The sequence below is a fragment of the Puma concolor genome, chromosome C1 (assembly GCF_028749965.1).
Source record: "Puma concolor isolate L17-30 chromosome C1, mPumCon1.1.hap2, whole genome shotgun sequence".
Taxonomy (NCBI): domain Eukaryota; kingdom Metazoa; phylum Chordata; class Mammalia; order Carnivora; family Felidae; genus Puma; species Puma concolor.
Genome location: NC_141674.1, coordinates 154,710,775 through 154,735,338, shown reverse-complemented (window position 1 = coordinate 154,735,338; position 24,564 = coordinate 154,710,775). Strand labels below are relative to the sequence as shown.

The 24,564-nt window shown below is 37.3% G+C and overlaps 1 protein-coding gene across 4 annotated transcripts in view; it reads left to right on the top strand.

Annotated features, from left to right (window-relative positions):
- The window catches only part of GRB14 (growth factor receptor bound protein 14), a 117,749-nt gene extending 94,245 nt beyond the window's left edge, over nucleotides 1-23,504 (top strand). For 3 of the 4 annotated variants that reach the window (XM_025934823.2, XM_086718784.1, XM_025934824.2), the window contains 9 exons: nucleotides 1,597-1,734; nucleotides 6,879-6,989; nucleotides 7,181-7,276; nucleotides 13,866-13,946; nucleotides 18,625-18,741; nucleotides 18,833-18,905; nucleotides 19,069-19,156; nucleotides 21,343-21,436; nucleotides 22,775-23,504. In XM_025934823.2, coding sequence (XP_025790608.2) covers nucleotides 1,597-1,734; nucleotides 6,879-6,989; nucleotides 7,181-7,276; nucleotides 13,866-13,946; nucleotides 18,625-18,741; nucleotides 18,833-18,905; nucleotides 19,069-19,156; nucleotides 21,343-21,436; nucleotides 22,775-22,921 — 945 coding nt within the window. In that variant the 3' untranslated portion in view covers nucleotides 22,922-23,504. The remainder of the gene's footprint in view (nucleotides 1-1,596; nucleotides 1,735-6,878; nucleotides 6,990-7,180; nucleotides 7,277-13,865; nucleotides 13,947-18,624; nucleotides 18,742-18,832; nucleotides 18,906-19,068; nucleotides 19,157-21,342; nucleotides 21,437-22,774) is intronic. The other variant, XM_086718783.1, reaches the window with a different exon arrangement.
- The last annotated feature ends 1,060 nt before the right edge of the window (nucleotides 23,505-24,564 follow it).

Here is a 24,564-nt window from a genome sequence, read left to right as displayed (position 1 = left end):
GAAATTATAAAAACAAGAAAAATCATAGCTTTGGAATCAGATAGTCCTGCATATGCCTCTGACCTTTTCTCTCCACAGAGGCAATGTTTCCACTTTTAAAACGTTTCTTCTTTTTCTAGTATGACCTCTGTGACTCCCTTTTTAAAATTTAATTGGTTTGGTTTAATAACTTGGAAAGCACTCAAACTAAAAAACCTACTTGCCTGTTTTGCATGTCAATTAATTAATAACTGTGGCTCATTAAATTAAAAAATTTAATAATTTACTTAAAAACATACATATCTATTCTCAGCATTTCCCAGAGTAGCCTTTTAAAATATGTCACATCATTTTAGCTAGTAATTTCTCTTTCAGTTTTTCCATTTTGCATTTGTTTATTCATAGGGATTTCTGTTTTCTTCTTTTAATGAGATGCTAATGCATTTCCACTGTCTTATTAAGGATGCAGAGCACAGCCACTCATACAGAGCTCTTCCTTTTCATTCTCGCTTTCCCAACCAGCACATGCCTACTGTCTCAGTTCATTATTACTGTGTAACAAACTGTTCCAAACCTTAATGGCTTAAGTGCCCACTCACATTTTGCCAACAATTTTGCGGGTCAGGAATATGGAAAGGATTTAGCTGGGTGGGTCATCTCTGAGGCACATGGGCTCTCTGGAGGTTTGAGGATCCCCTTCTAAGATAGCTGTTCACTGTATGTCCCTGGTACTTCTTGGCCTGCCTGCCTCTCTCTCTCTCTCTCTCTCTCCTCTCTCTCTTTCTCTGTCCACATGGGTTCTCATCCTCAAGGGCTTTCCTAGTTGTATTGGGTCTCACACAGCAGAGCCATCTCGGGGTAGTCACATTTCTTATGTGACAGCTAGCTTCCAAGAGTTAACTAGTGAAGGACTAGTTAAGGACCAGAACTGGAACTAGCTGACTATCACTTCTGCTGTATTCCATTGGTCAAAGCAGTCAGAATCTGTGCCCAGATTCAAGGAGGTAGAGAAACAGACTCCAGCTCTTCATGTGTCAGTGGCAAGATCACTTTGCAGAAGAGCATGTGGGCTGCGAGATGGTGCTGCAGCTCTCTTTGGAAAACACCTGCCGTAGCCATCCACAATCGAGAACCTTGGTGGACGAAGAAAAGACTGTTTGCTTTACCTCATCAGGGAGGTGAACTCAGCCCAACTTTCTTAACAACTGAATAACTGAAGTCAAGGTTGTAGTCTTTATTTTGACTATGATGAAGTTGATATGTTCTCAGGGAGGAGCATAGAAAAGCATAGAAACGTATCAGGACTTAACTCTTAGACAAAATCTAGCTTTTCAAGATGGACATTTAAATAACTTACCAGTTTGGTGTTTTGGCTAAGTACTGACCACTTAGAATGTATATTTTGTGCACATATTTTTATTTGGAACTTGCCTTGGGTTGTCAAAAGACTGATTTATTTTCCGTTGTGTTTATATTGCCATTTCTATAATGGTTTGTATAAGTGGTATTGACCCTGTTAGATTTTACATGGTTATATTTGAAATCTTAACAAGATTACTATAAGGCTACACTATCATTGATTCAAAAATACTATGAGAATGTCTAACTTTCTTCCAGATGTTTCTGAGTTCAAGCACATATCCTGAAATCCATGGCTTCTTACATGCAAAAGAACAGGGAAAGAAGTCCTGGAAAAAGATTTACTTCCTTCTAAGAAGATCTGGTTTATATTTTTCTACAAAAGGGACATCAAAGGTAATTGAAATGTCAATGATATGTTATGAATTGTAAGTTAAAGTGGGTTTTACTTTTTTTTACTGCTTATATCAAGAGTTGGTACTTATAGATCCCAAATATTTGCTACAACTTATCTATCCTTTAAAAATGTTTATTTATTTATTTACTTACTTACTGAGAGACTCCCAACATGAGCAGGGGAGGGGGCAGAGAGAGACTGGGAGGGAATCCCGAGCAGGCTCCGTGCTGTCAGCGTGGAGCCTGACGCAGGTCTTGATCTCATGAACCGTGAGATGATTACTGGAGCTGAGATCAAGAGTCGGAGACTTCACGGACCCAGCCATCCTGGTACCTCTGCCATAATCCATTTAAGAACTGACTATTCAGCTTTGTTTCACACTAGTTTCAACATAGGCCCTGTGATGGAAATCTAGATGCTCTTATTTCAGTACCACATACTGTGCTCATTTCTTCTCTACTCCAAATTCACCCCCTTTTTCTTTATCCTCGGTTGCAGATTTTGAGGTCCAATGTAGTGCACATCTTTTCTTTTCACCGCAGGTTATGCTGCTGACCTTGCCCACTTCTGAACTTCTGTTGTTGATGCAGTTAGTAACACCCAGCTGAGCCTGTAATTGCTCTTTAATTCCTTTGTCTGTGTTGGTTTTGTCTCCTTAGCTAGATTGTCGATTCCTAAAGGAAGGTACATTACCATCAGGGTGGATATATGTGTTCCTTTGTGTGCTTGTGTGTGTATACCCGCGCAGTCACATAGACCTACTTGTGTGCTCCTACACGCACCATCACTCATACATGTAATTTCACAGTGCTCAGCGCTGCATTGTCTGTATTTCTGTGTAGTCTAGTCAGTGTTGACTATGCCTTGTTTTATGAGTGCTGACATTTTATGCGATGCATTGATTATCTTTCATGTAAAACTACTTTTGAGAGTTTTCATGGGCGACTATTTTAATTCTGTTCTCATGCATCTGTTGTTGTCAAACAACATTGTTGATTCTTTGTTGGTAATCTGTCATTTTTTTTCTGGCTGTTTTTCAAATATTGTGATAATCATTGGTGTTCAGTAACTTCCCCGACCATATTTCTAGGTGCATTCGCATGTATTCTGATGTATCTTACTTGATTCTCACCATATGCATTCAGTCTGCAAATTTCTATTTTCCTTTTATCCTGGAAATGTTCATTTATTATTTATTTCTCACTCTCATTATGTGATTCTTTAAATTTCTGTCTTGGCCACTTGTGGCTGCAGGCACATGTTTGCTTGTGGAGGCCTCACTCTCTCCTCACGTGGCCTTCTCTTCTTTCTCCATGTCTTATAAGGACACTTGTCACTGCATTTAGGGCCCACCCAGATAATCTGAGATTGTCTCATCTTGAGATCCTTAACTTAATTACATCTGTAAAGACCCTTTTTCTAAATCAGGTTATATTCCCAGTTTCTTGGGATGGGGGCACAGGCATATCTTTTGTTGGGGAGGGGGATGACTATCATTCAACTCACTATAGGAAGCCAGTGAAAATTTTTGAGCAGGAGAGTGAGATAATCAAGTTGTAAGATTACTACGGCCATAGGGAGCTTAATCAGAGAGAGGGAGAGAAAGAGAAAAAAAGAATGAAGGGGAGGGAGTAAAGGAAGCAGAGAGTGGAGGGGGACACAGGGAAAGAGAGATTATCTAGAGACACACACAGATGCTAATTAGATAGTCACTCAGCAATGCAGAGTGGAGCTGATGGGATCTAACCTAGGCCTATGATGAGCTGGGGTGGGGGTGGGGGGGGGTGTGGGTGGTGAAAGGAATGGATACAAGATTCAATGGCAAGTGGCTAGATCTTGTTGAACTTGTTGATGTGAAAGGAGAGGGAGCATTTTAAATGTTCTTAAAAAAGGAAATAAAGAAACACTCAAGGATTTAATAAACAGGAATAGGAGGTTTGCTATCACATTATCTTAAAAGTAAGATCATGATCTGAGCTCTAGATATATTGTGTTGAGGGTGACGCATTCAAATGGAAATGCCCAGAATACAGTTAATGGGGAGACCAGATATACCAGTGGTAGTCCTAACAGGAGATACGGAGCCACAAGGAGTAATACTTGATTCTTTCATACTTTCGCGAGCTTTCCCTCAGATATGGTTTTCCTTTGTTGCTGTTTGCAAGAGTACAGGCATATGAGTGTGTATTTCGTTGAAGTTTAAGTGATGGAATGGGGCTCAGCTAACTTAGTAATAGTTAGTAATACATTCTCTAACAGACGTGTTTTATTTTTAAGTGTATGTCATTCGACTCCTGGCATCCTGTCATACATATGCATTAAACTAATTTCTCTTGAACATTTTAACTAATTTTCAAATTTTTCTATCATAAATAATGTCAGGATAAATAATGACTTGTTTCTGTAATTAAGGTTTTGGATTTTCTTTGGTCTAAATTTTAGTGGGGTTGCTTTTTTATCCTTTGTTTGTAAGTGTGAAGTTATATATGAAGATGTTTTTTAAACAAATACATGCTTGGTTATCTTTTTTTTTTTAACTTCATTCATTTAATTTGAAAGAGGCAGAAAGCATGAATGGGGGGTGGGAGCAGAGGGAGAGAGAGAATCCCAAGCAGGCTCTACACTGTTAGCACAGAGCCTGACACAGGGCTCGAAACCATGAACTGTGAGACCATGATCTGAGCCACCTAGGTGCCCCTATTTTTTTATTTATTTATTTTTTTACTTTTAACATCAGAGAAAAGTGGCTTCTAAATCCAGTAATCATGTTGATCATACTTTTTCCAGTGAACCTTCACTGGAAGATATGATAATGTTTCTTTAATTTCTAAATTCTCACTTCTTCAACAGGTTTCTCATTAAAATCAACTGCCCATTATATTTTTACTTTAGCCTTCCCTTCCTTTCCCTGCCCAACCGTTATATAAAAGACAGCTCTGATTCCTTCTACTGGACCCATGCCTTTTTTCTTGTGATGGTCTTTCCCTTGGCCAGGCAAAATCACAAGCATCAAACATCTGTTCTCAGTCCATATTGTAGCTCTTTTCAACATAGTGTCTGACTTTGCTGTATATCAGTACATAATATTCTTCTCTCTGGCCTGTGTCTAATGAGCTCATGTTCCATACATGAAAATGATTTTAAATTGCCCCTCAAAAAAAGAAATTCAAGGTATTAGGTAACCTCAAGGATTATGACCTTAATATAAATTATGCAGGTTATCTAATGTCTAACGACATTTCTACCTGGCAAAGATACAATTTCCTATCCTTTTTCTGTGAGAAGGTCTTGATTTATTGTAATTTCTGAAGATCTGGGCTGCGTGGGAGTTAGTTCAGCACCGCTACAAGCCTTGGAGATGTACCTGTGACTTTTATTTAGGGAAACCTCTAAGTATGCCCCTCTTCAACTCTCCCCTTGTATACACATGCACGTGTAGCCTTTGCTAACCAGGCCAACCCAGGCTTGTGGTCTCAATTTTTAAACCTTGATATGTCTGCAGTAATGGAGCAAAAATCTGTCAAGAAATGAAACCCATCATGCCTCTGTAGCCTTCGAGGGTTTCTCAAGCTGCCCTTTTCTTACATCCAGATGACTCAGCTACGTTGACTTCTACAGCACCAGTGGATGGGGGATGGTTTTATCTTTTCTTCGTAGAAATCAGACATTTTTACAAGCATTTGTTTCTATCAAAAAATAGTTTTAAAAGCCATGACAGTAAGAGTATCTCTCTCCTTCCTCTCCCCTTGTTCCAAGGGCGCGAGGCTGGGTCTCTTTCAACAGTTTTCTTTTCTGCCTTATTCTCCCATGGAGTTGGGAACTGTAGTCATTCATTAGATCAAAATGCCTAACAGTGACACACAGAGGAACAGTGGCATACACAGACACTCTCTCTCTACCAATCATCAGGGATGCAATAGCCTGCTGGTAAATGACTAGAAGTATTTTGGATTTGGATCTGAATGGGTTGCTCAAATTGCTGAATGTTCTGGGTTTTCTGTCTTCTCTGTTTTGCTTTGTTTTGAGCATTGCCTCTCAAATTTCAGTGCATGTGAATAACCTGAGGCCTTGTTAAAATGCAGATTGTGATTCAGTAGGTCTGTGGTGGGGCCACACATTTTACATTTTTAATAAGCTCCCGGGTGATGCTGATGCTGCTCGTCTGGGACCACACTACTAGTAGCAAGAGTTTAAAGAACAAATGCATTTTGGTCAGCTTAGATTATACATTCAACCCCAGAATTAAGCACTTCTTCAAGTTATTAACCTGTCACAGAATAATATGACCCAGTGATTTCCCATGACCAGCTTTAAATCTCATGGATTTCCCAGAGAAGAAATAGCTGTTCATGATTCCTTCCACTTTGCCTTGAACATCAGACACATTCCACTGCCAGGTAATTTCCCTGAACTCATCTGTACAGGCTTCCTTCTTTTCATAAAAGTAGTCAGGCCACCTATTTCACTGTTTACTGTGATGTGCTGGGCAGTACGCAAACAGGAGGGGTGATCGTTTCTAAACAAAGCAAGAATCATTGTCTCTTTCTCTTCCTTCTCTGACTGCATGGAAGCTCAAACCAAGCTTCTTGCCTTTGTTCAACTACCATTATCTGAAACCTGGACAAGGAAAACATTTCCAAAAGCCATCCTTTGCTGCCTCTTTCCCTGAGATACCTGAAATGGTAGTTAAAGAGAAAACTTTATTATTTTTTTTAATATATGAAATTTATTGTCAAATTGGTTTCCATACAACATCCAGTGCTCATCCCAAAAGATGCCCTCTTCAATACCCATCACCCACCCTCCCCTCCCTCCCACCCCCCATCAACCCTCAGCTTGCTCTCAGTTTTTAAGAGTCTCTTATGCTTTGGCTCTAAAGAGAAAACTTTAAATAGGAAGGTAAATGTTTTGCTGTATACTGGAAGTTAAACTTACAAACAAGTGGCCACTTCTCAAATAATATTGTATCAAGCTTCTGGTTCTTTTATGGATATAGTAACTTAATTTTTCTTCCCTTTTGTTTCTGTGACATTACTTGGAATATTTTTTGCCAAGGTATAAATTATGCAACATGATAGAAACACAAAGAGAGTGTGCCAAAATATGTGTTCACTTCAACACTCACGTATATATTTTTTTAAAGGAACCACGGCATTTGCAGTTTTTCAGCGAATTTGGCAATAGTGATATTTATGTGTCACTGGCCGGCAAAAAAAAACACGGAGCACCGACTAACTATGGATTCTGCTTTAAGGTACAGGCTTAATATTTTGATAGATGAATAAAGCAAGCCTCAGCCTTTTAGGTAAGCTTGAGTTTCTTTTAATTTGTTTTAAAAAGAGACAGCTTTCTCTTATATATAGGAGAATTTTAGTGGCTTTTATTTCAACAGGTGTTACCTTCAAGATATGCATTAACGATAAACAATGTGCTGTGGCCTTCTAGCCTAACAAAGCGGGAGGGCCCCGAGACCTGAAAATGCTCTGTGCAGAAGAAGAGCAGAGTAGGACGTGCTGGGTGACCGCGATTAGATTGCTTAAGGTAATCTCGTCGCAGGCGTGAATTCCTATTAAATGCTGGGAGTGCCATGAAAGTGTGAAAACATCTGTATTTCAAAATGTGAAGACTCACTATGAGTCCATGTACCCAAATGTATGTATTTTATTTTTTTTATCTAAAAGATAAACATTTGCAGAGTAGAGTGGAATCGCCTAATGCATTTATCTTTTGTGTGTGGAGTAAGTATTCCATTTTTACAAATGCTCTGAATTTTATTTTTTAAAGAGTATTACATAGATAGCTAGTGTAACCGATTAAAACTTCTATACATGACTCAGTATGCATTTTCAACGTATTGCCAACAATCCAATGTGACATATATTTTAAAATGTGCCCACTGAAGTATGTTTAGTGTGATGGTTTTACATTTAATTTAAGTGTTGTATAAATTGTTTTATAGTTTACTTCAAATTATTATGCAAATTTTACTGTAGGTATACTATGAAAACATCCACTTTGTGCTAAATAGAAATTGTAACCTAAATAAGCATAGTTTGCTAGTGAGCATTTTGAAAGGAGTAAGAATGTTTAAAGGTTATGTGGGGAAGAGAGACATAGAGTGATTTCTTCTAGAATGTATAGAAAACATATTTAATTTCAAAACTTGTATGGTAGTAAATTTAACACAACTTCATAATTATAAAAATTATCAACCATTTCCTTTTGAAGAAGGGCAAAATAATCAGAATCAGAATTATTAGCTGTCTTACAAGTTTTGGAAAACAGTTTTATTTTTTATTCTTTTTTTATTTGCTCTTTTATTTTATTTTTTATTCTTTTTTATTTATTTTTTTTAAATTTTTTTTTCAACGTTTTTATTTATTTTTGCGACAGAGAGAGACAGAGCATGAACGGGGGAGGGGCAGAGAGAGAGGGAGACACAGAATCGGAAACAGGCTCCAGGCTCTGAGCCATCAGCCCAGAGCCTGACGTGGGGCTCGAACTCACGGAGTGCGAGATCGTGACCTGGCTGAAGTTGGACGCTTAACCGACTGCGCCACCCAGGCGCCCCTTTTTATTCTTTTTTAAATTTTATCTTTTATCTTTTTAAATAAAATTGTATATGTTTTTTTATTCTTTTATGTAATTGAGGTGAAATTCACATAACATAAAAGTAACTGAATTAACTATTTTAATTAACTATGCTAACATTATGAACACATTACTAACTGTGTACACATTAACAACATGAACAATACAATGGCATCTCGTTCATTCAGAATGTTGTGCAACCACCACCTCTGTCTAGCTCCAACAGTTTTTTATCACCTCAAAAGGAAACTCCATAACCATAAAGCAGTGACTCCCAGCCCCTGGCAACCATCCATGACTGTGTCTGTCTCTATAGGATTTACCTATTTGGACATTTCATATAAATGGAATCATATAATATCTGATCTTTTGTGTCTGACTTCTTTTATTTAGCATATTGTTTTGTAGTTCATCCACCTTATAGCATGTCCATAATTGATTCCCTTTTTATGGCTGAATAATATTCCAGTGTGTGTGTGTGTGTGTGTGTGTGTGTGTGTGTGTGTGTTTACAGATGTATAGATATATGTTAAGACAGTTTATTCATTTATCCATTAATGGATACTTGGGTGTTTGCATCTTTTGATTATCGTGTATAGTACTCTTATGAACATGTGTATTTATGTATTTGTTTGGATACCTGTTTTCAGTTTTGAGGGTATATACCGGGAAGTGGAATTGCTGGTTATATGGTAATTCTGTTTAACCTTTTGAAGAATTGCCAAAATGTTTTCCAAAGTGACTAACGTTTACCACCTGCGCTATATGAAAATTCCAATTTCTTCATATCCTCATTAACACTTGTTATTTTCCTTTAAAAAAAATAATTATCCTAGTGGATGTGAAGTGGTATTGAAAGAAACATCATTTAAATGGCTTAAAGGAAGCTTTTGGATTAACTATGAAATTTGCTTCCTTTTGCTGTTATGGCAGATAGCTACCGTAGTTACTTTATTACAAGAGACTTGTTTTTCAATAGTCAACCGTTAAATGACTATCATGATTTTGGTTTCAACAAAGCTTAGGAGTCTTGATTCTTTGAAACCTTCATGGTAAGTAATTGCTTCTATGTTCTCATTGTCATAAAATGTAAAAAAGAAAAGAACTTTAAAGAGTGTTGCAAACCAGACAAAGAAGTAGTAATTAGTTAACTTGGGATATGCATTGGAATCATCTGAGAAGCACTCTCAAGTCCTATGGGCCCAGCCCCGTCCTTGGGGATCCCGATTTAGTGAGTGAATTCCAGATGTATGCCTGATTAAGAACCAGTAACCTCATCCAGTCTTCTCCTTTTATAGATGAAGAGGCTGGCATTCTTTGGAATCCTTTAACTCATCACAGTCACAGTAGAAAAAGTACCTTGAGGTCTCTGGTTTTCTCTTTCCTTCCCTTAGAACTCTGGAAATCAAGGTAGGCTGGTAGAGGAGATGCTTTCCAACCTTGTTAGTCAAGGCTTCCTCCCTTCTAATTTGATCTCAAGGTCAAACACCCAAGTCAGGAGCAGATGGTAAGCCCACTTCCTTTTTTTTTTTTTTTTTTTTTTTTTTACCCACTTCCTTAAAGCAGTCTTTCTAACATGCAACTGATTTTACTAGGATACACCTTTTTTTTTTTGCATAAGTAGAATTCTGCCAGTAAAATTATGATATGCTTTCATATCACTTATGATTTTTATTATCATTTAGTTATTTTATATTTATTTAGACTCATAGATGCAGATTTTCATCCTTTATCAATTTTGTGTACACACACCCATCTATCTATCTACCTGAAATAAATTGTGTGAGCTATCTATAAAACTTCAAATTCTAAGTCTGGTTTTCCTGAATCATTTTTTCTCAGAGCATGGACACCCATATTTCATACAAACTCTCTAGCTCTGTGCCATCAGGAGCTTCAGGGAGGAATAACTTCTCAGATAGGTGCTCTGCCATGGTCCCTGGGGTTGTCTTTCTAGCCAGTGGCATCCCCCTTGCAAGGTTTGATGCAAATGATTTTTTGATCTCACCAAACATTTCAGGCAATGGCAAGTCACTTGGTCCACAGTGAATATAAGATGCCATAGTTAAGTTAAGGCAAATTTATGAATGTTAAAATTTGAAAAGAAATGTGTGTCTAAGAATTGATAAAATATATTAAAAGCTTTTTTTGATCCTTCCATATACAGAATGCTTAGCTTCTGGAAGATTGTCTCCTTTTCACTTTTTCTTCTCATTTGATTTCTTTTTAAACCATCTTTCAAGGCACAAATGTCCACTTTAAAGATGCTCCATTGTATTAGTTTCTATGGGTGCTATAACAAATGACCACTTTAGTGGCTTAAAACAACACAAATTTATTATCCTACACCGCTGTCATTCAGGAAGCCTGAAATGGGTCTAATTGTCCTAAACACAAGGTATCTGATAGCCTACATTCTCTTCCAGAGACTGAGAGAGAATCCATTTCTCGTGCTCTTTCCCGACTTTAGAGGCCTCCAAGATTCCTTGGCTCATGGTCCCTTTCTCTACCATTAAAACCAGCAATATTGAGCCAAGACTTTTTCATGCTATGACTCAGTTCTCTTTTGTGCCTCCCCTTCCACTTATAAGGGCCCTTATGATTATATTGGATCCACCTGGATAATCCAAGATACTCACCTAATTTCAGCATCAGCTGATTGGCACCCTTAATTTTATCTGCAGCATTAATTCTTCCTTGCCAGGTAACCTGACCTAATCACAGGCTCCAGGAATTACAATGTGGACATCTATCGGGGCCATTATTCTGCCTACTATATATGTATCCCGTGTGTGTGTGTGTGTGTGTGTGTGTGTGTGTGTGTGTGTGTGTGTTCAATTGTGGTAAAGCTTTTTCAGATGAGGCAGAGAGGGAGGCAGGCATCACTGAGAACCTTTATCCTGGAGGCAATGATAAACCACCTAACAGTTTCAAATGGGAAAGTGATATGATCTGTTTTACAGATCTGTTAAACAGATCTGTTTTAACATATCCAGATACAGGAAGGCAGGGCTTGCCAGAACACATATTTGAAATGCTCTAACAGGGGAGTCAGTTGGTTTCCCCTGGCAGCTTGTCGTCAGTGGGTACCTGTTTTATCCCCCTGGCTGGTGCACCTGGACTCACTTGGTGTTAAAGGTGTCTTTTGATTTTTCTCCTTTGGTTGTCTGTTGTATTTCCAGATTATCATTGGACTTCATTGGAAACGCAGGGAGACATGAGTCTGTGTGCTGATCGGACTGAAAGGGCCCCTGATTTTCCTTACATGCTACTTACTAGATACTGCCTCCTCCAAGAATTTGGCCTCCTAATTTTATTTTCCTTACATGCTACTTACTAGATACTGCCTCCTCCAAGAATTTGGCCTCCTAATTTTATTTTCCTTTCTTTTTTTTCATATACACATGTAAACTGTTAATGTGGTGTCAGAGGAAGATCCTCCTATTCTCTTTGGATAAGTTCCAGTTAAATATAGATTCATAGAAAATCTGAGAATTGCTCATGTACAGTGTCCTAGTTACATGTTATATTCTTCCCTTCCCTTCAACTAGAACTCTGTCAGCTTCTAACATATTTTGGTCCCTTATCTGCCCCTTTGTAGGACAGGGACATGTTAAGGTGACTCATGCCCTATCCCTCGGCCAGAGTTAAATGCCTACTAAAGACCAATAGCACAGAAGCAACTACCTAACACTACAGGTACCAGGGATAATACATCTTTGAAGGAAACAGTCTTATTAGTAGATAGCTGGCTTTTACCAAGCTTTTACCAAGCAGCATGTGTGTACCTTGTGAAAATATTGCTTAGAAGTTATTGTATATTCTCCAAAATGAACTTGACTAGGAATTAGGCTCCTCTGTCTTCTTTTTACAGTTATGGTAGGTTTAGAGTTGATTTAAAGTAAATTTCATTAGGTTCCATTAATGTCAATCAAACTGTAAATTAAAAAATAATTTTTGTAAGTTGGGAAATAATTGGATAAAGAAATAATCATAGAGAATTTTAAATGAATGTGGGTTTGTATTCATGTTAAAAGCAAAATCTTGGAAACAGAGACTCTCCAAGCCGCCCTCTGATTTCTGCCTAATTACCAAATATATCCAGTTTGCTGGAATTGCTGTTACGGAAATAGTCTTTAGTAGAGAAACAGTTCTGTTGGAATGTTTAAATGGAATTCATCCTAAGGGTGAGATTGGATTCCATGGTGTCTCCTCAGTCTTTTATATAGGACCTATTTTCAAGTTCATCGCAAATCTGTGAAATGGAGAGAATTGTCGAGGGTAGCCAGAGAAAAGAAAAGAAAAGGCCTCTCTGTGTCATTGTAGTTTTGCTTTGTTTTGTTTTGTTTTGTTTTAAAGAAAGTGGCGTAAATCTTAGGGGAGTACCTTCTAGCTTCAGATGGTGAACCCTCCAAGATGAATTTGGTTCTAGCAGTTGGCATACTTTTTTTTTTCTTAACTAGGCTTTACACTCAGTGCAGAGCCCAACATGGGCTTGAACTCAGAACCCCGAGGTCAAGAGTCAGCTGCTTGACTTACTGAGCCATCCAGGCACCCCATGGGAGTTAGAATTCTTTTTTTTTTTTAAGTTTATTTATTTTTGATAGAGAGCGTGCAAGCGAGGGAGGGGCAGAGAGAGAGGGAGGCAGAGAATCCCAAGCAGGCTCCACACTGTCAGCTCAGAGCCCAGTGCGGGGCTTGCACCCACGAACCCTGAGATCATGACCCAAGCTAAAATCAAGAGTTGTGTGCTTAACCAACTGAGCCACCCAGGAGTCATGGCAGCTAGCATTCTTAATGTTTCTTAAACTAGTATTCTACTTACAGCCCAGACCCACTTTCTAATCTAATCGTGTAGCCTGGCAGCCGAGTCTTACAGTGCTACCTCCTGAAAATAAAGATGCCGTGGTTCTGCCACTTACATTATATTTTGTGACCGTTTGTGTGAGATCAGCCTGATTCCCCACCATTTTGATTTCCCTGAATTTAGAGCCAGAAATGAAACGATGTGATAAGAGTTTTGTTACTAGAGGATGCTACTGTGTCAAGAATCTTTAACACAGAGCCAAGTTTATGGATTTGCCAGAGAGATGATATAATTTGTCAATCAGTCATTGAAGAGTTATGGTGAATTTTACCCTGTTTTGCTTACGATGCCTGTAAGGTTTTCAGAGTCCTTGTTTCATAAAGTGGCATCCTTCCCAAGTGAGCTTTCTTATCATTAGGTGATATACTCCTCCAATGCTTTTGGCACTAGGGTGTTAAGAATAATGAGTAAGAATGTCCGTTTCAGATTTTTATACTGCTGAACTAGACTTTAAGTGTGGGTTCAAGTAAAAAACACTTGTCTTTTTAATGTATCATTGTAGGGCACTAGAAGCTTACCTTTCAAAGTTATGGTTGCTTTACTATTTGTTGTAAGGAAAGCTTATAATTTTTATTTTTTATATTGATGATTTATAATTAAAGTATTGAATTTTCATCAGTTGCCCATGTAGTAAAAGTGATGGGAATGCATTTTTATTTATTTGTTCTGCAGTATGGCATGCAGCTGTACCAGAATTACATGCATCCATATCAAGGTAGAAGTGGCTGCAGTTCTCAGAGTATATCACCCATGGTAAGGACCATATTTATTAATCTATATGTTTTATATTTACATTCTGCTCACTTGCAATTATATTGCATTATAGATGTACATTGCAGTACACTTACACCGTAAGTCCTTTTGGTTAAGTAAAGTAACGACACCATCTAACATAATGTTATATTGAATTATTTATTCTTGGATTTCACATGATTGCAGCCTATGCGATCGAATCCCAGCAGTCCAGTATCACAAAGTATTCAATTAAAATAGATAATGTTATATGTTAAAGAAAATTGAAAGGGTTATGTGAGTCATTCTGTGTCATTACAACATTGGAGGATTACATTTTGATATGATTTATAGAATATTTTCCTTGAGACTGTAGATGTTTCTTTAATTACTGATTTTCATTGTGGGTTTATTTATTTATTTTAATATTAATTCTGGAATTGTCACAGCCTAGTTTAAAGCTGCCAGTAGTTTGGAATTTTAAATGCTAAAGTGCACACAGGTGAGCTCTTTTGCCATTCTGGCTTTCTAACAACAAAATTTTTAAGGTCTACGTCCTTGAAAAGCAAACTGCTCTTCAGGAAACCCAAAAACTGCAACCAAAATGTAGGTCTTGCATTACATAAAGTCTAACACTACTTCTCAGATTTATGCTAAATGCAACTTGAATATTTACTTGCAGATACACACAGACACATCTTTTCCCTTCTTTAGAACCGAATTTTAATTTACTGTACCTTAACACACGAAATTTATTTCTGAACTTAAAAGTTTACGTTCTACTATTTTTGCTCTTGCTCCTTAATATTGAGTATATTAGGAATTCGGGTGTATGTGCCTGTGTCACAAATCAGCTAACATACTGCATTTCCACATAGGTTAAAAATCTGCTCCTCATAACTGTGACCAAGGAAGGCACATTTCTCCACATGTAATGTAGCAGATGAAATGCTCAATTCTAGGAATGAGGCATGAAATAATGTTGATTACTAAGTCTGATAGACTAATATGGAAAAAAACTCCTATCTGTGGTTACGTTGCTTTTCGTTATGGAAGAGTAACTTTTCATCTTTGTATCAGATCACTTTTAAGCCCTAAAATAAGAAACTGAAGACTGTAATGAATTTTTATAACAGCAGTTGCTTTAGGTGAGTATTTTTATAGTTTGTCAGCTTAGCTTCATCTTTCAATCCACATATATAGAAAGAATAATGGATTTTATGATCTTACTCCTTTTCTAAGTCCTTCTAAATTTCTTTTAGTATCTAAAGTTTTTAGGATGAGCACATTAATAGCAGCCATGCATTTGGAGGCAGTTGCTTAGTGTCTGTTAATCATAGGGAAAAATTATCATAAACAAAGCATTTTCCAGTCTCATCGTGGTCATTAGCATCATAAGCATGGTATTACTCTTGCCTCTGTCCATTGAAAGTGGGCTTGTTGCTGATCCATATTTACACGACAGCTTGGTTAGTATAACTTTGCTTCTTCAACACAGTGTGTAGGAAAAGACACTTCTTGAGTGAATCTTGCTGGAGACAGGGATTTTGTAGGAGGCCTGTGTAGCGAGGACCTATCTGTCCTGTATGGCAGTTGTCAAGATCAGAGAGAATAGCACTTGAGAATTATACCTCCGTTCTTCTTAACTTACATAAAGGAAACTGAGATGTTTGGGGAGGTATTTGTGTTTACTTTGATGTCTATGCAGAATCCCAGCTTTCTAGGTTATCATGGAAGAATCAGTGACCTCTATAATGACTGTCAGTGCCCCTCACCTGCCTCTGTTGGTTTTCATCCAGGCACTATCTTCAGTGAGCAACACAGAAAACCGAGTATACTTGAATTATATTGTTAAAGGAACACTATTCTTAACTTCTCCAGGGATACGTTTTGAGAAGGGAAGTAAGAAAAAAATTTCTCCTACCGTAATGAACATCATAGCTGTATATAGCACGTAATAGCCACCCCTATCAGCCTTTGAAATGAGCATCATCAGCAGATATTTCAGGCAGTCAAATATATTTGGTCCTTTTCAGCACAAAGATTCATTTAAAGGAGGATCTGTTAGTGTGGCCCTGATTGGAGAGATGAGATGGGGAAAACTGGTCTACTCAAGTCCTTATTAGTCCTTACTCTTGACCCTGAGCTAGACATTGAAAAGTGAGTTTCTTCCCTCTATCTTCCACCCTGTGGTACATAAATGACCCTGGAAAGAGCCTATCTGTCACTGCATTTACATTGAGCTGCCTTTGTGACCTTGTTTGAGTCACTCGTGTCCTGCAGTATAAAATAAGGGGGGCAATTGCATAATTTCAGGAATTGGTTGCATCTCCGATGCCCTATGAGTCTGTATGAAGCAGAGGAGAGAATGGTATCAGGGAATTCTGTGGTCTCTTGCTAAGGACTCTGCTGCAGGTTTATCGACATCTTCCAAATGGGGTGACAGAGAGTGTGGCGACTAGTTGCCACCTACGTAAACTCCCTGAAAAACATTTTCTGTCTCAGGCTGACTAGGAGTGACTGGATCCGATCTCAAAGTGTGGCCTGCATAATCCAGGGTGTACCCAGGCCTCTTCTTTCTTGCAAAAAGAGGTATGTCATTAAAATCATGGACCCTTTTTCAGGGCTTTCCCTGTTTATTCCACCAGAAGAAAGAGCTAGAAAAAAGGGACAAATATTTGAGAAATACACTGATTCTGAATGTTATCAACATTGCTTTCTTACGTGAAAGAAATTGAGCTGAAAATGACCTTTTGAGTTCAAGTCAGAATCTGCTCCACTTCTATTTCTTTGTCCACTAAAGGTAAACTATTAATTTTTCATCCACCACCTGCTATTCAGTAGAACACATTTGCTATATTCCTGTGTTTTCCCTAGTGTAGTCATTGTAGCAAATGAAAATATTTATTTGTATTGTAGACTCCCTACTAATGTCAAGTAATTATGGAACATGGGATCTTGTTTTACATTTCATCCTATTGTATTGTAGGAAAAAAAACCCACAAGAACAGGAACAACTGGTTATGTTTATTTTTCTTTCCTAACAGTATTTTTATGTTATCAGGACCTTGTGATTACAGAGCCCATCTTGGCACATGAAGTAGAGATATTGTAAGGATAAAGCTATCATTATGATTGAGATTAGTTACTCTGTGGTTTGGGCAGGTGGAGGCTTTTCATTAATGTCAGCAAAGCAGAAGTGTATCCGACTGGTCTACAGCCCGGCACAGAAGATCACGGGGTGAGAAGGGCAAAGTAAGGTGTGACAGCAGATAGAGATTACAGAGACGGCATCTGTCTGGAAAGAGCAGCTGTCAGTTACAAAGGCTCCTGGAACAAATGAAAGATTGCATGCCGGATCTCTAGAAATAAAGATGAACCGTAATAAGATTGTGGACCACTACAGCAGGGTTGGAAGAGGAAATAGCAAATGCTAATGAAGTGAGATGTATGATGCGGTGATAAGTGAGCCCCCCATTGTTTTGTGTGGACCAGGTTTTCTTGCAAGCATACATTTGACTACCATCTTTTAGATGAAGCTAGGAAGGGCCGGATGCATGTGCGGAGTTAGAAAAAGGCCTTACGCCACGAGTCTCCAGAGGCACACCGGCTCTTCCTTTACTATTAGAACTCCATTTTTTGTCTCGCTCCTCTGTTAACGAGGGGGAGTCAGTGTTAAACATTGTCCATGCTGTTCTTGAATGTTTTTTCCCCTTTGGGAGAGTTTGAATTCTTAGCAAACTGACGGAGACTCTTGATCATTGTCTCGTGTTAGGACGACCGACTTGGGATGGCACACTTGTTTAAAAGCTGGTTGCAGAGTAGAGCCCTCACCAAACAAAGAGTAAAACTAAAGTCCAGGTTTGGGATAGTTTATTTTCACCTTCAGAGAATATGAAAACAAAAAGCAATGGCCAGAGGAAGACTTCATTGTTCATTTAAATTATGTTTGTTTGGAGATGTCTTGCTTGTACGTCAGTTCTTCTTTAGTCAGACTGATTTTTGCAGGTCTCATTTTTCCGTGTTCATCCTCACGAGATGGAAAATGTTCATATATTAAATCATAAAAATTTTAATATGGAATTACTGGAGTCATTATTCCACTAAATTTTATTTTCTAAGTAAGATGAACCTTGATGTGATACACTTTTAAGATACGTATTGTATTTTGTTCCATTATAAAATGAGTACCATTTCTTTCTCAGATACCTTTGTCCACTGTGAATCTTATAAAACAGCTCTTCATCAGCAGATAGGGTTGACATTTAAATGATAATGACGAATCTCCAATCATAACAGAGATTAGTTCTGAAGTGGTGGGTCTTTTAGCCACAGGAAGAGTTACTCCTTTCTACATTGGTGTTCTCAAGAGAATATCCAGAAACAGGGTTTTACCAGAGAATTTGCCAGAGAATGGGAAGAGAGAAGGTTCTTTTAAGAGAAAGTCATGCTAACTTTGAAAGCTTTTAATCTCTTTACTCAACACTTAATTCAGTGATCTTAACAAATAACTATGTAATTTATTTAACCAAAATACTTCACAGCACCATTTTATATTAAATATGTACTTTTAACTTTTTAATTTCTTGCCAGCCACCTTTGGAGTCACATTCTAGAGTGGAAACATATTGCCAGCAAAGCACTGAAAGATAACTTTCAAAGATAATTTAATGTTAAAAAAAAATGTGTTTTTTCCCAGAGAAGTATATCAGAGAATTCTCTAGTAGCAATGGACTTCTCAGGCCAGAAAAGCAGAGTTATAGAAAATCCCACGGAAGCCCTTTCAGTCGCTGTTGAAGAAGGACTCGCTTGGAGGGTACAAATAACTTCACATTCTTCAAAAGTATTTATGATTCGAGTTTGTCTTACCCGAAAAGTTGAAATCTGTTTTCCCTTTCCTTGTGCAGAAAAAAGGATGCTTACGCCTGGCCACTCATGGTAGCCCTACTGCCTCTTCTCAGAGCTCTGCCACAAACATGGGTATGTCTGTGCCTGTTCACTGGGACTGAATGAATGGCTGGGTGGACGTGCACATGGGTGAGGGGACTGAGTGGCTGTGGTGGAAAGTGTATGTAATTAAATTGTGAGGATTCAAACACAGCTCTGTATACCCCCCCCCCCCCCCCGCATTGTATTTCTTCAGCCATCCACCGGTCGCAGCCGTGGTTTCACCACAAAATTTCTAGAGATGAAGCACAGCGATTGATTATTCAGCAAGGACTTGTGGATGGGTAGGTTTGATTTAGAATGGTAGTGACTGTGATCCCTCTTATAATCGGTAATTACTTAGTTAATACACATAGTTTTGACTTCAGCATATCATAAAACAGAAGTGATTCTGTTCTGTAGGGGTGGTTACCGTTGTATCTGAGCAGTTATCTATACAAAACCTATTATGTCATGCGTGCTTATATCTGTGCATCAACGAACAGATAAGTGAATAGGATGCTCTGCCAGTTAACTAATGATCACTAATATTACCCATTTTGTGCCAACACCAGTATCTCAGTTAAAACTGAACTTGTTCTTAGGGGTCAACGTTTTGATTTGAACATGTAATAGGATTCCAAAGTATGATTTGTGTCATGACATTATCTTACATGTTATATATGTTTTTAAGTTTGACGCAGAGTACATGAACTCTTTTTTGTATATTTTGACTGCTTGTTTTATTTTTTTTCTCTCCGTGTACATTGCTATTTTCTCCAAGTTCTAACAGCTTAAAGTAGTTGTAAACCTATGAGAAGAGGGTTTCTCTTAAGTGTTTCTCATGTCATTTTTGGGTGGGGTACCATGGAAGATACAGGAGAAATGTAAATTGTATTATGAAATATTTACACTCTGAAGCATTTTCTTTTTCTCTGATCGCTGAGTATTTCAAATACTTCCTGGAATGCTGGCAAAATTCTCTTTTCAAATGCAGTACAAATCAAGGGGGTTGTATTGAGGTTTGGACTAGAAATGAAACCAGCATCAATTTAAACAAGTGCTTGATGGGGCCTTTTATCTTCAAGGGTTGGCTTAAGATGATGACAAGATTTCAAGGTGATTTAATACTGACATTTGGATAAAAATGCATCTTCACATGGAAGATTATTAATAGCAAGTCAGCATTTCACTAGACTCTAAATAAGAGAAGATTTTAATATACTTCTCTATGTGGAGCACAGTCGTTTTAGATATAAATTTGAGCAATCAGCAGAATTACAATCCGATGAGACCAAGAAAAGAAATAATTCACAAAGAATCATTAAACTGTTTTGAAGGATTATAATTTCCCTACTTTCGGAGCCTAGTTCTTTATAAATTTTATGAAATAAATGCATAAAGAATGATACTATCTTTATTTTATTTTTTAAATTTTTAATGAAACATGGGGGGTGGGGTACATCCTTTGGAAAGATGTGATGATGCCAGGCAGTCCACTAGATGGTAGCGGTGATCCGCTCGGGAATGGAGAAAGAATTACAGCTTGATTTACCAGTGAAACTCCCTTTTGTCCCATCTCCCAGTGATGTAATGTCGGAATCTCACACAGTACAAATGGAATGGATAATCTCATCAGACATCTGTGATGGCCTAAATTTGGCTGCCTCTTTGCCCAGGCACAGGGAGATTAGTATTGGAGTCACCAGTGGGGATTGTTTGCACAATCTGTTTTCCAACAATTAACACAAAGCTGGTTTTGCACAGTATCACCAGTAAATAAGAATCCACGCCTAGCAGCATTTGCTCTTAGGCCATTAGGCCATGCCTTGTTTTTTCTAGCTCGACATTATAGAGGCTTTTCTGCTGCATTCTTGATGATTGAAGTATACGTTGTTTGGGTGTTTCTTTTACTCAAAACATTTTGCTCAACATTTAATAAATGATTTCAGGATTGATATTCTAGAATATATGCATTTCTCACTTTCTGTTGTGTACGTAACAGTAGGAACCAGAATCAAAAGAAAAAGGGGGATCCGTGTTGGAGAGGGGTTCAAAATGATTTCCTTCTAAATAATTTTCTCTTTTCAGGGACTAACATAACCCAGAAGTTAAAGTAATAATATGCTAATGCCCCATTCTCTGCACAAAGGTGTTATGTGTGAATACCCAGTTCCTCCAATGGAAAAAGAACGTAAACAAACTTTTGATGCCAACGTAGCATTATATTGCTTATTGTGAGCAAACAATCTGACAAATGCACTGTGTATTTATCCTATTAGAATTACATTAGCACTGATGACAGTTTTATAGTACAAGATTATGTTATACCAGATTGTTTACCATGTTGGATAATCCCATCATTGAATACACAGTAAAGGAAAACTCTGGCTACATTTATAAATATATTTTCTAGATTTGTTGCATGCTCTGTTTTTATGAAATACATGAGTAAAGTAGAAACATATTGAAATTCCTTCTCTCTCCTTAGAGTTTTCTTGGTACGGGATAGTCAGAGTAACCCCAAAACTTTCGTACTGTCAATGAGTCATGGACAAAAAATAAAGCATTTTCAAATTATACCAGTAAGTAATTTGTGATTTCACATTTGTATATTAGAGATGACCTTAATGCATAAGCTTTTGGAAACTTTGGTTTTCTTTGGATCTTTTATTAAATATAACCAGGGAGCTTGTGCTTTGACTAGACTTAAGTTTGGCAGAAATGGTTTTATGAGCCTGAATTAATATAAGAAATACAGGAATTGTAAAAATTAAATTTCCCTTTTTCCATGAAATATGATTTACCAATATTGCATGGACCCCATGCCACCTATTGTTAAAAGGCCACTAGAGATTCTTTCTGAATCGTACCAGTGGTTCTTTAAAAACCATTATTTTTAAACCCTTTCTGCTTTCTTATCTCAAACATGGCTCTTTTTGTTATTGTTGTTGTTTTGTTTTTGTAGTTTTGCTTTTAATCATTATGGATAGGTACACAGGTGCTGCAGAACTGGAGAACATTTAAACTATTCTGAGCACATTTAAAATTTTTCTGTAATTCTGCTTCTGAGTAGCACACTTCACTTTGGGATTTTTGTTGCTTCTATTGATGACGTGTGTGTGTGTGTGTGTGTGTGTGTGTGCTCGCGTGCATGTGTATATGCATGTGATCTATATGTTGGAAACAGGTAGTGTGTAGTAGAGATTCAGTCTACTTTCAGGAGCGTTTTACCTAAGATTGCTAAGTTGCTAGTATTTCCTTTTGAATGGCCTCTTTTTGGAATTATCCAAATTCCATATGAAGTGTCTTCCCAACTTCACTGTCCTTGGGTGAGTATGAATTGTTTAATGTCACAAGACCTCTTTAATTTAATGTTTAATGTCACTGCCAGAGGAGGAGGAGGAGGAGGAGGAAGAGGAGGAGGAGGAGGAAGAGAAGAAGCAGCTGTCATTCCATTCACATAATGTTTGATTGCTTCAGAATCAATTTACTGGTAGAAATTATATGAATATTTGCTTCTAGATAACAGATGAAGCTGTTAGGTAGACAACACTCAGGTATGGAAATTAATTTCTGTCGATGAGAGCATTAAAATCTTGTGTTTACTTTTGCACCGAATAATGCAGACTTCTCACTGTTGATTCACAATAGTCGTTCTATTCTAACTATAGAACGTTAGGAGAACTTGAGGTGTAGAAAGTAGAGCAGCCACGCTCTGGATCCTAGGATCAGATGACATTTCTTTTAAATACAAGTGAAGTTACAAACAGAAAGTCAGCGCATCATAACATTCTTTTCATTAACCTTTAGTTTCATCCACTTTTCCATTTTAGTATAAAAAGACACAGTGTGCAATAGAATATGATTGCCCTTGAGGGTATTTTGCCCATCTTACCAGTCTGCTGTTTTCCCTCCTGTAGGTGGAAGACGATGGTGAATTGTTCCACACTCTGGATGATGGCCACACGAGATTTACAGACCTAATCCAGCTGGTGGAGTTCTATCAACTCAATAAGGGCGTTCTTCCTTGCAAGTTGAAACATTATTGTGCTAGGATTGCTCTTTAGCCAAACCAGAAGTGACTTGTTAAACTGTTGAAGAAAAAGGACTCACGGCACAAAAAAATAAAAATAAAAGAGAAAGAAAGAAAGAGAAAGAAAGAAAGAAAGAAAGAAAGAAAGAAAGAAAGAAAGAAAAAGAAAAGGCAAGGAAAGACCATAAATAAGGGAGAAAACATTGCCATGGTGAAAAGAATCTATTTCACCTACAAGTTACAAAAAATAGCTGTGCATTGCAGATAAGCAAAGATTTGAATTGACATTATATTTATCATCTAAAATTCATTAGTTAAAATTAAACCTCAGAAAAAATGATTTGGTGTGTTCTTGTGTGATTTTACATAACTATAGTATTTTCGTCAAATATGCATATTTTAAACATCTTTCTGTCCTCATTTATTAGAGTAGCATTTGAATTCTTAAACACAAAGTATGAAAAAACTGAGAGGGTTCAGAATGAATTATTTGCAGACTGAATTTCAATTACACTACTTTTTTTTGTAACTTCAGAAGAATGATAAAATCTTGAGCTATCAATTGAAGGAAACTACCCACAACTTGTTAATAAAACTAAAAAGTATTTTGAATTATATATTTTCTGAGTTTATTGTAACCTTAAAATCAAATCATATTTTCAAGTATCGGCTTAAAATTATTTTGAAGTATGTTGGTTTTTCAGGATGACTTTTATTAGGTTTTTAAATCATTAACTATCCTATAATACTTAACACTGGTATTGTACCTATTAGTGGCACATTATTGATTGTGTTTTATTTCATTCACTTAAATACTAACTGGAGCTATCTTTTTAAAGAAAATGATCAGGATATGGAAGGGATTTATATAATTAGCACATGCTTTTGTGGCCTGTCATCAAATCTGGTGAGATCAAAGATTTAAAATCTATAAAGATCCTAATAGGCAAATTCGTCCTATTCTCTGTCTACTCTCTTTTCAGTTGGCAACATCATTATGGAAACCAAAGACTTTGGAAACTTGAAACACTTACCTCCCTTATCGCCTCTCTGAGGCCATCTGGGAAGTTTTTGTTGGGATTCTGTGATTCTTTTCTTCCCACTTTTTGTGGATGGCTATTCATTGTTCACAAAAAGAAAAGAAAAGAAAAACACCAAGTTAAAATCATTCAAAATGTGCCATCTCCTCTGATCCTATAACAACACTGTAAGAAAGTTAGGTTGATTGTTTTAAAACATTTCAAAAATGCATACTTTGGTTTTAAATATAGGCTATATATTTTTGGCAACAAAGCATCTGAAGATATTTATGAAATGGTAATAAGCCAATTATTACTGAAAAAAATGCTGGAATATAGAAAATACTCAGTTTACTTTCAGCCCAGGCAAACCTAATTCTTAAAGCACTGAAACTTAGAACATGAATCTGATGTTATAAAATAGCCATCTGGTGGTGTCCACGGGGCTTAGAAGACACACACGATCTCTATGTGGAAGAGTGAGAGGTCAACACCCTGGTCCTTTCAACCTTTCAGAAGAGTCCTGTGTATTTCTGACTTATTTCCAATTTATAAAAATAGTTTGTGTTTTGAATTGAAATGCATTTTCTCATTTTGCACCCAGTTAAAATTTACAGTATCAGAGAATGTCCTATTTTAAAGACTAGACTCTCAGAAA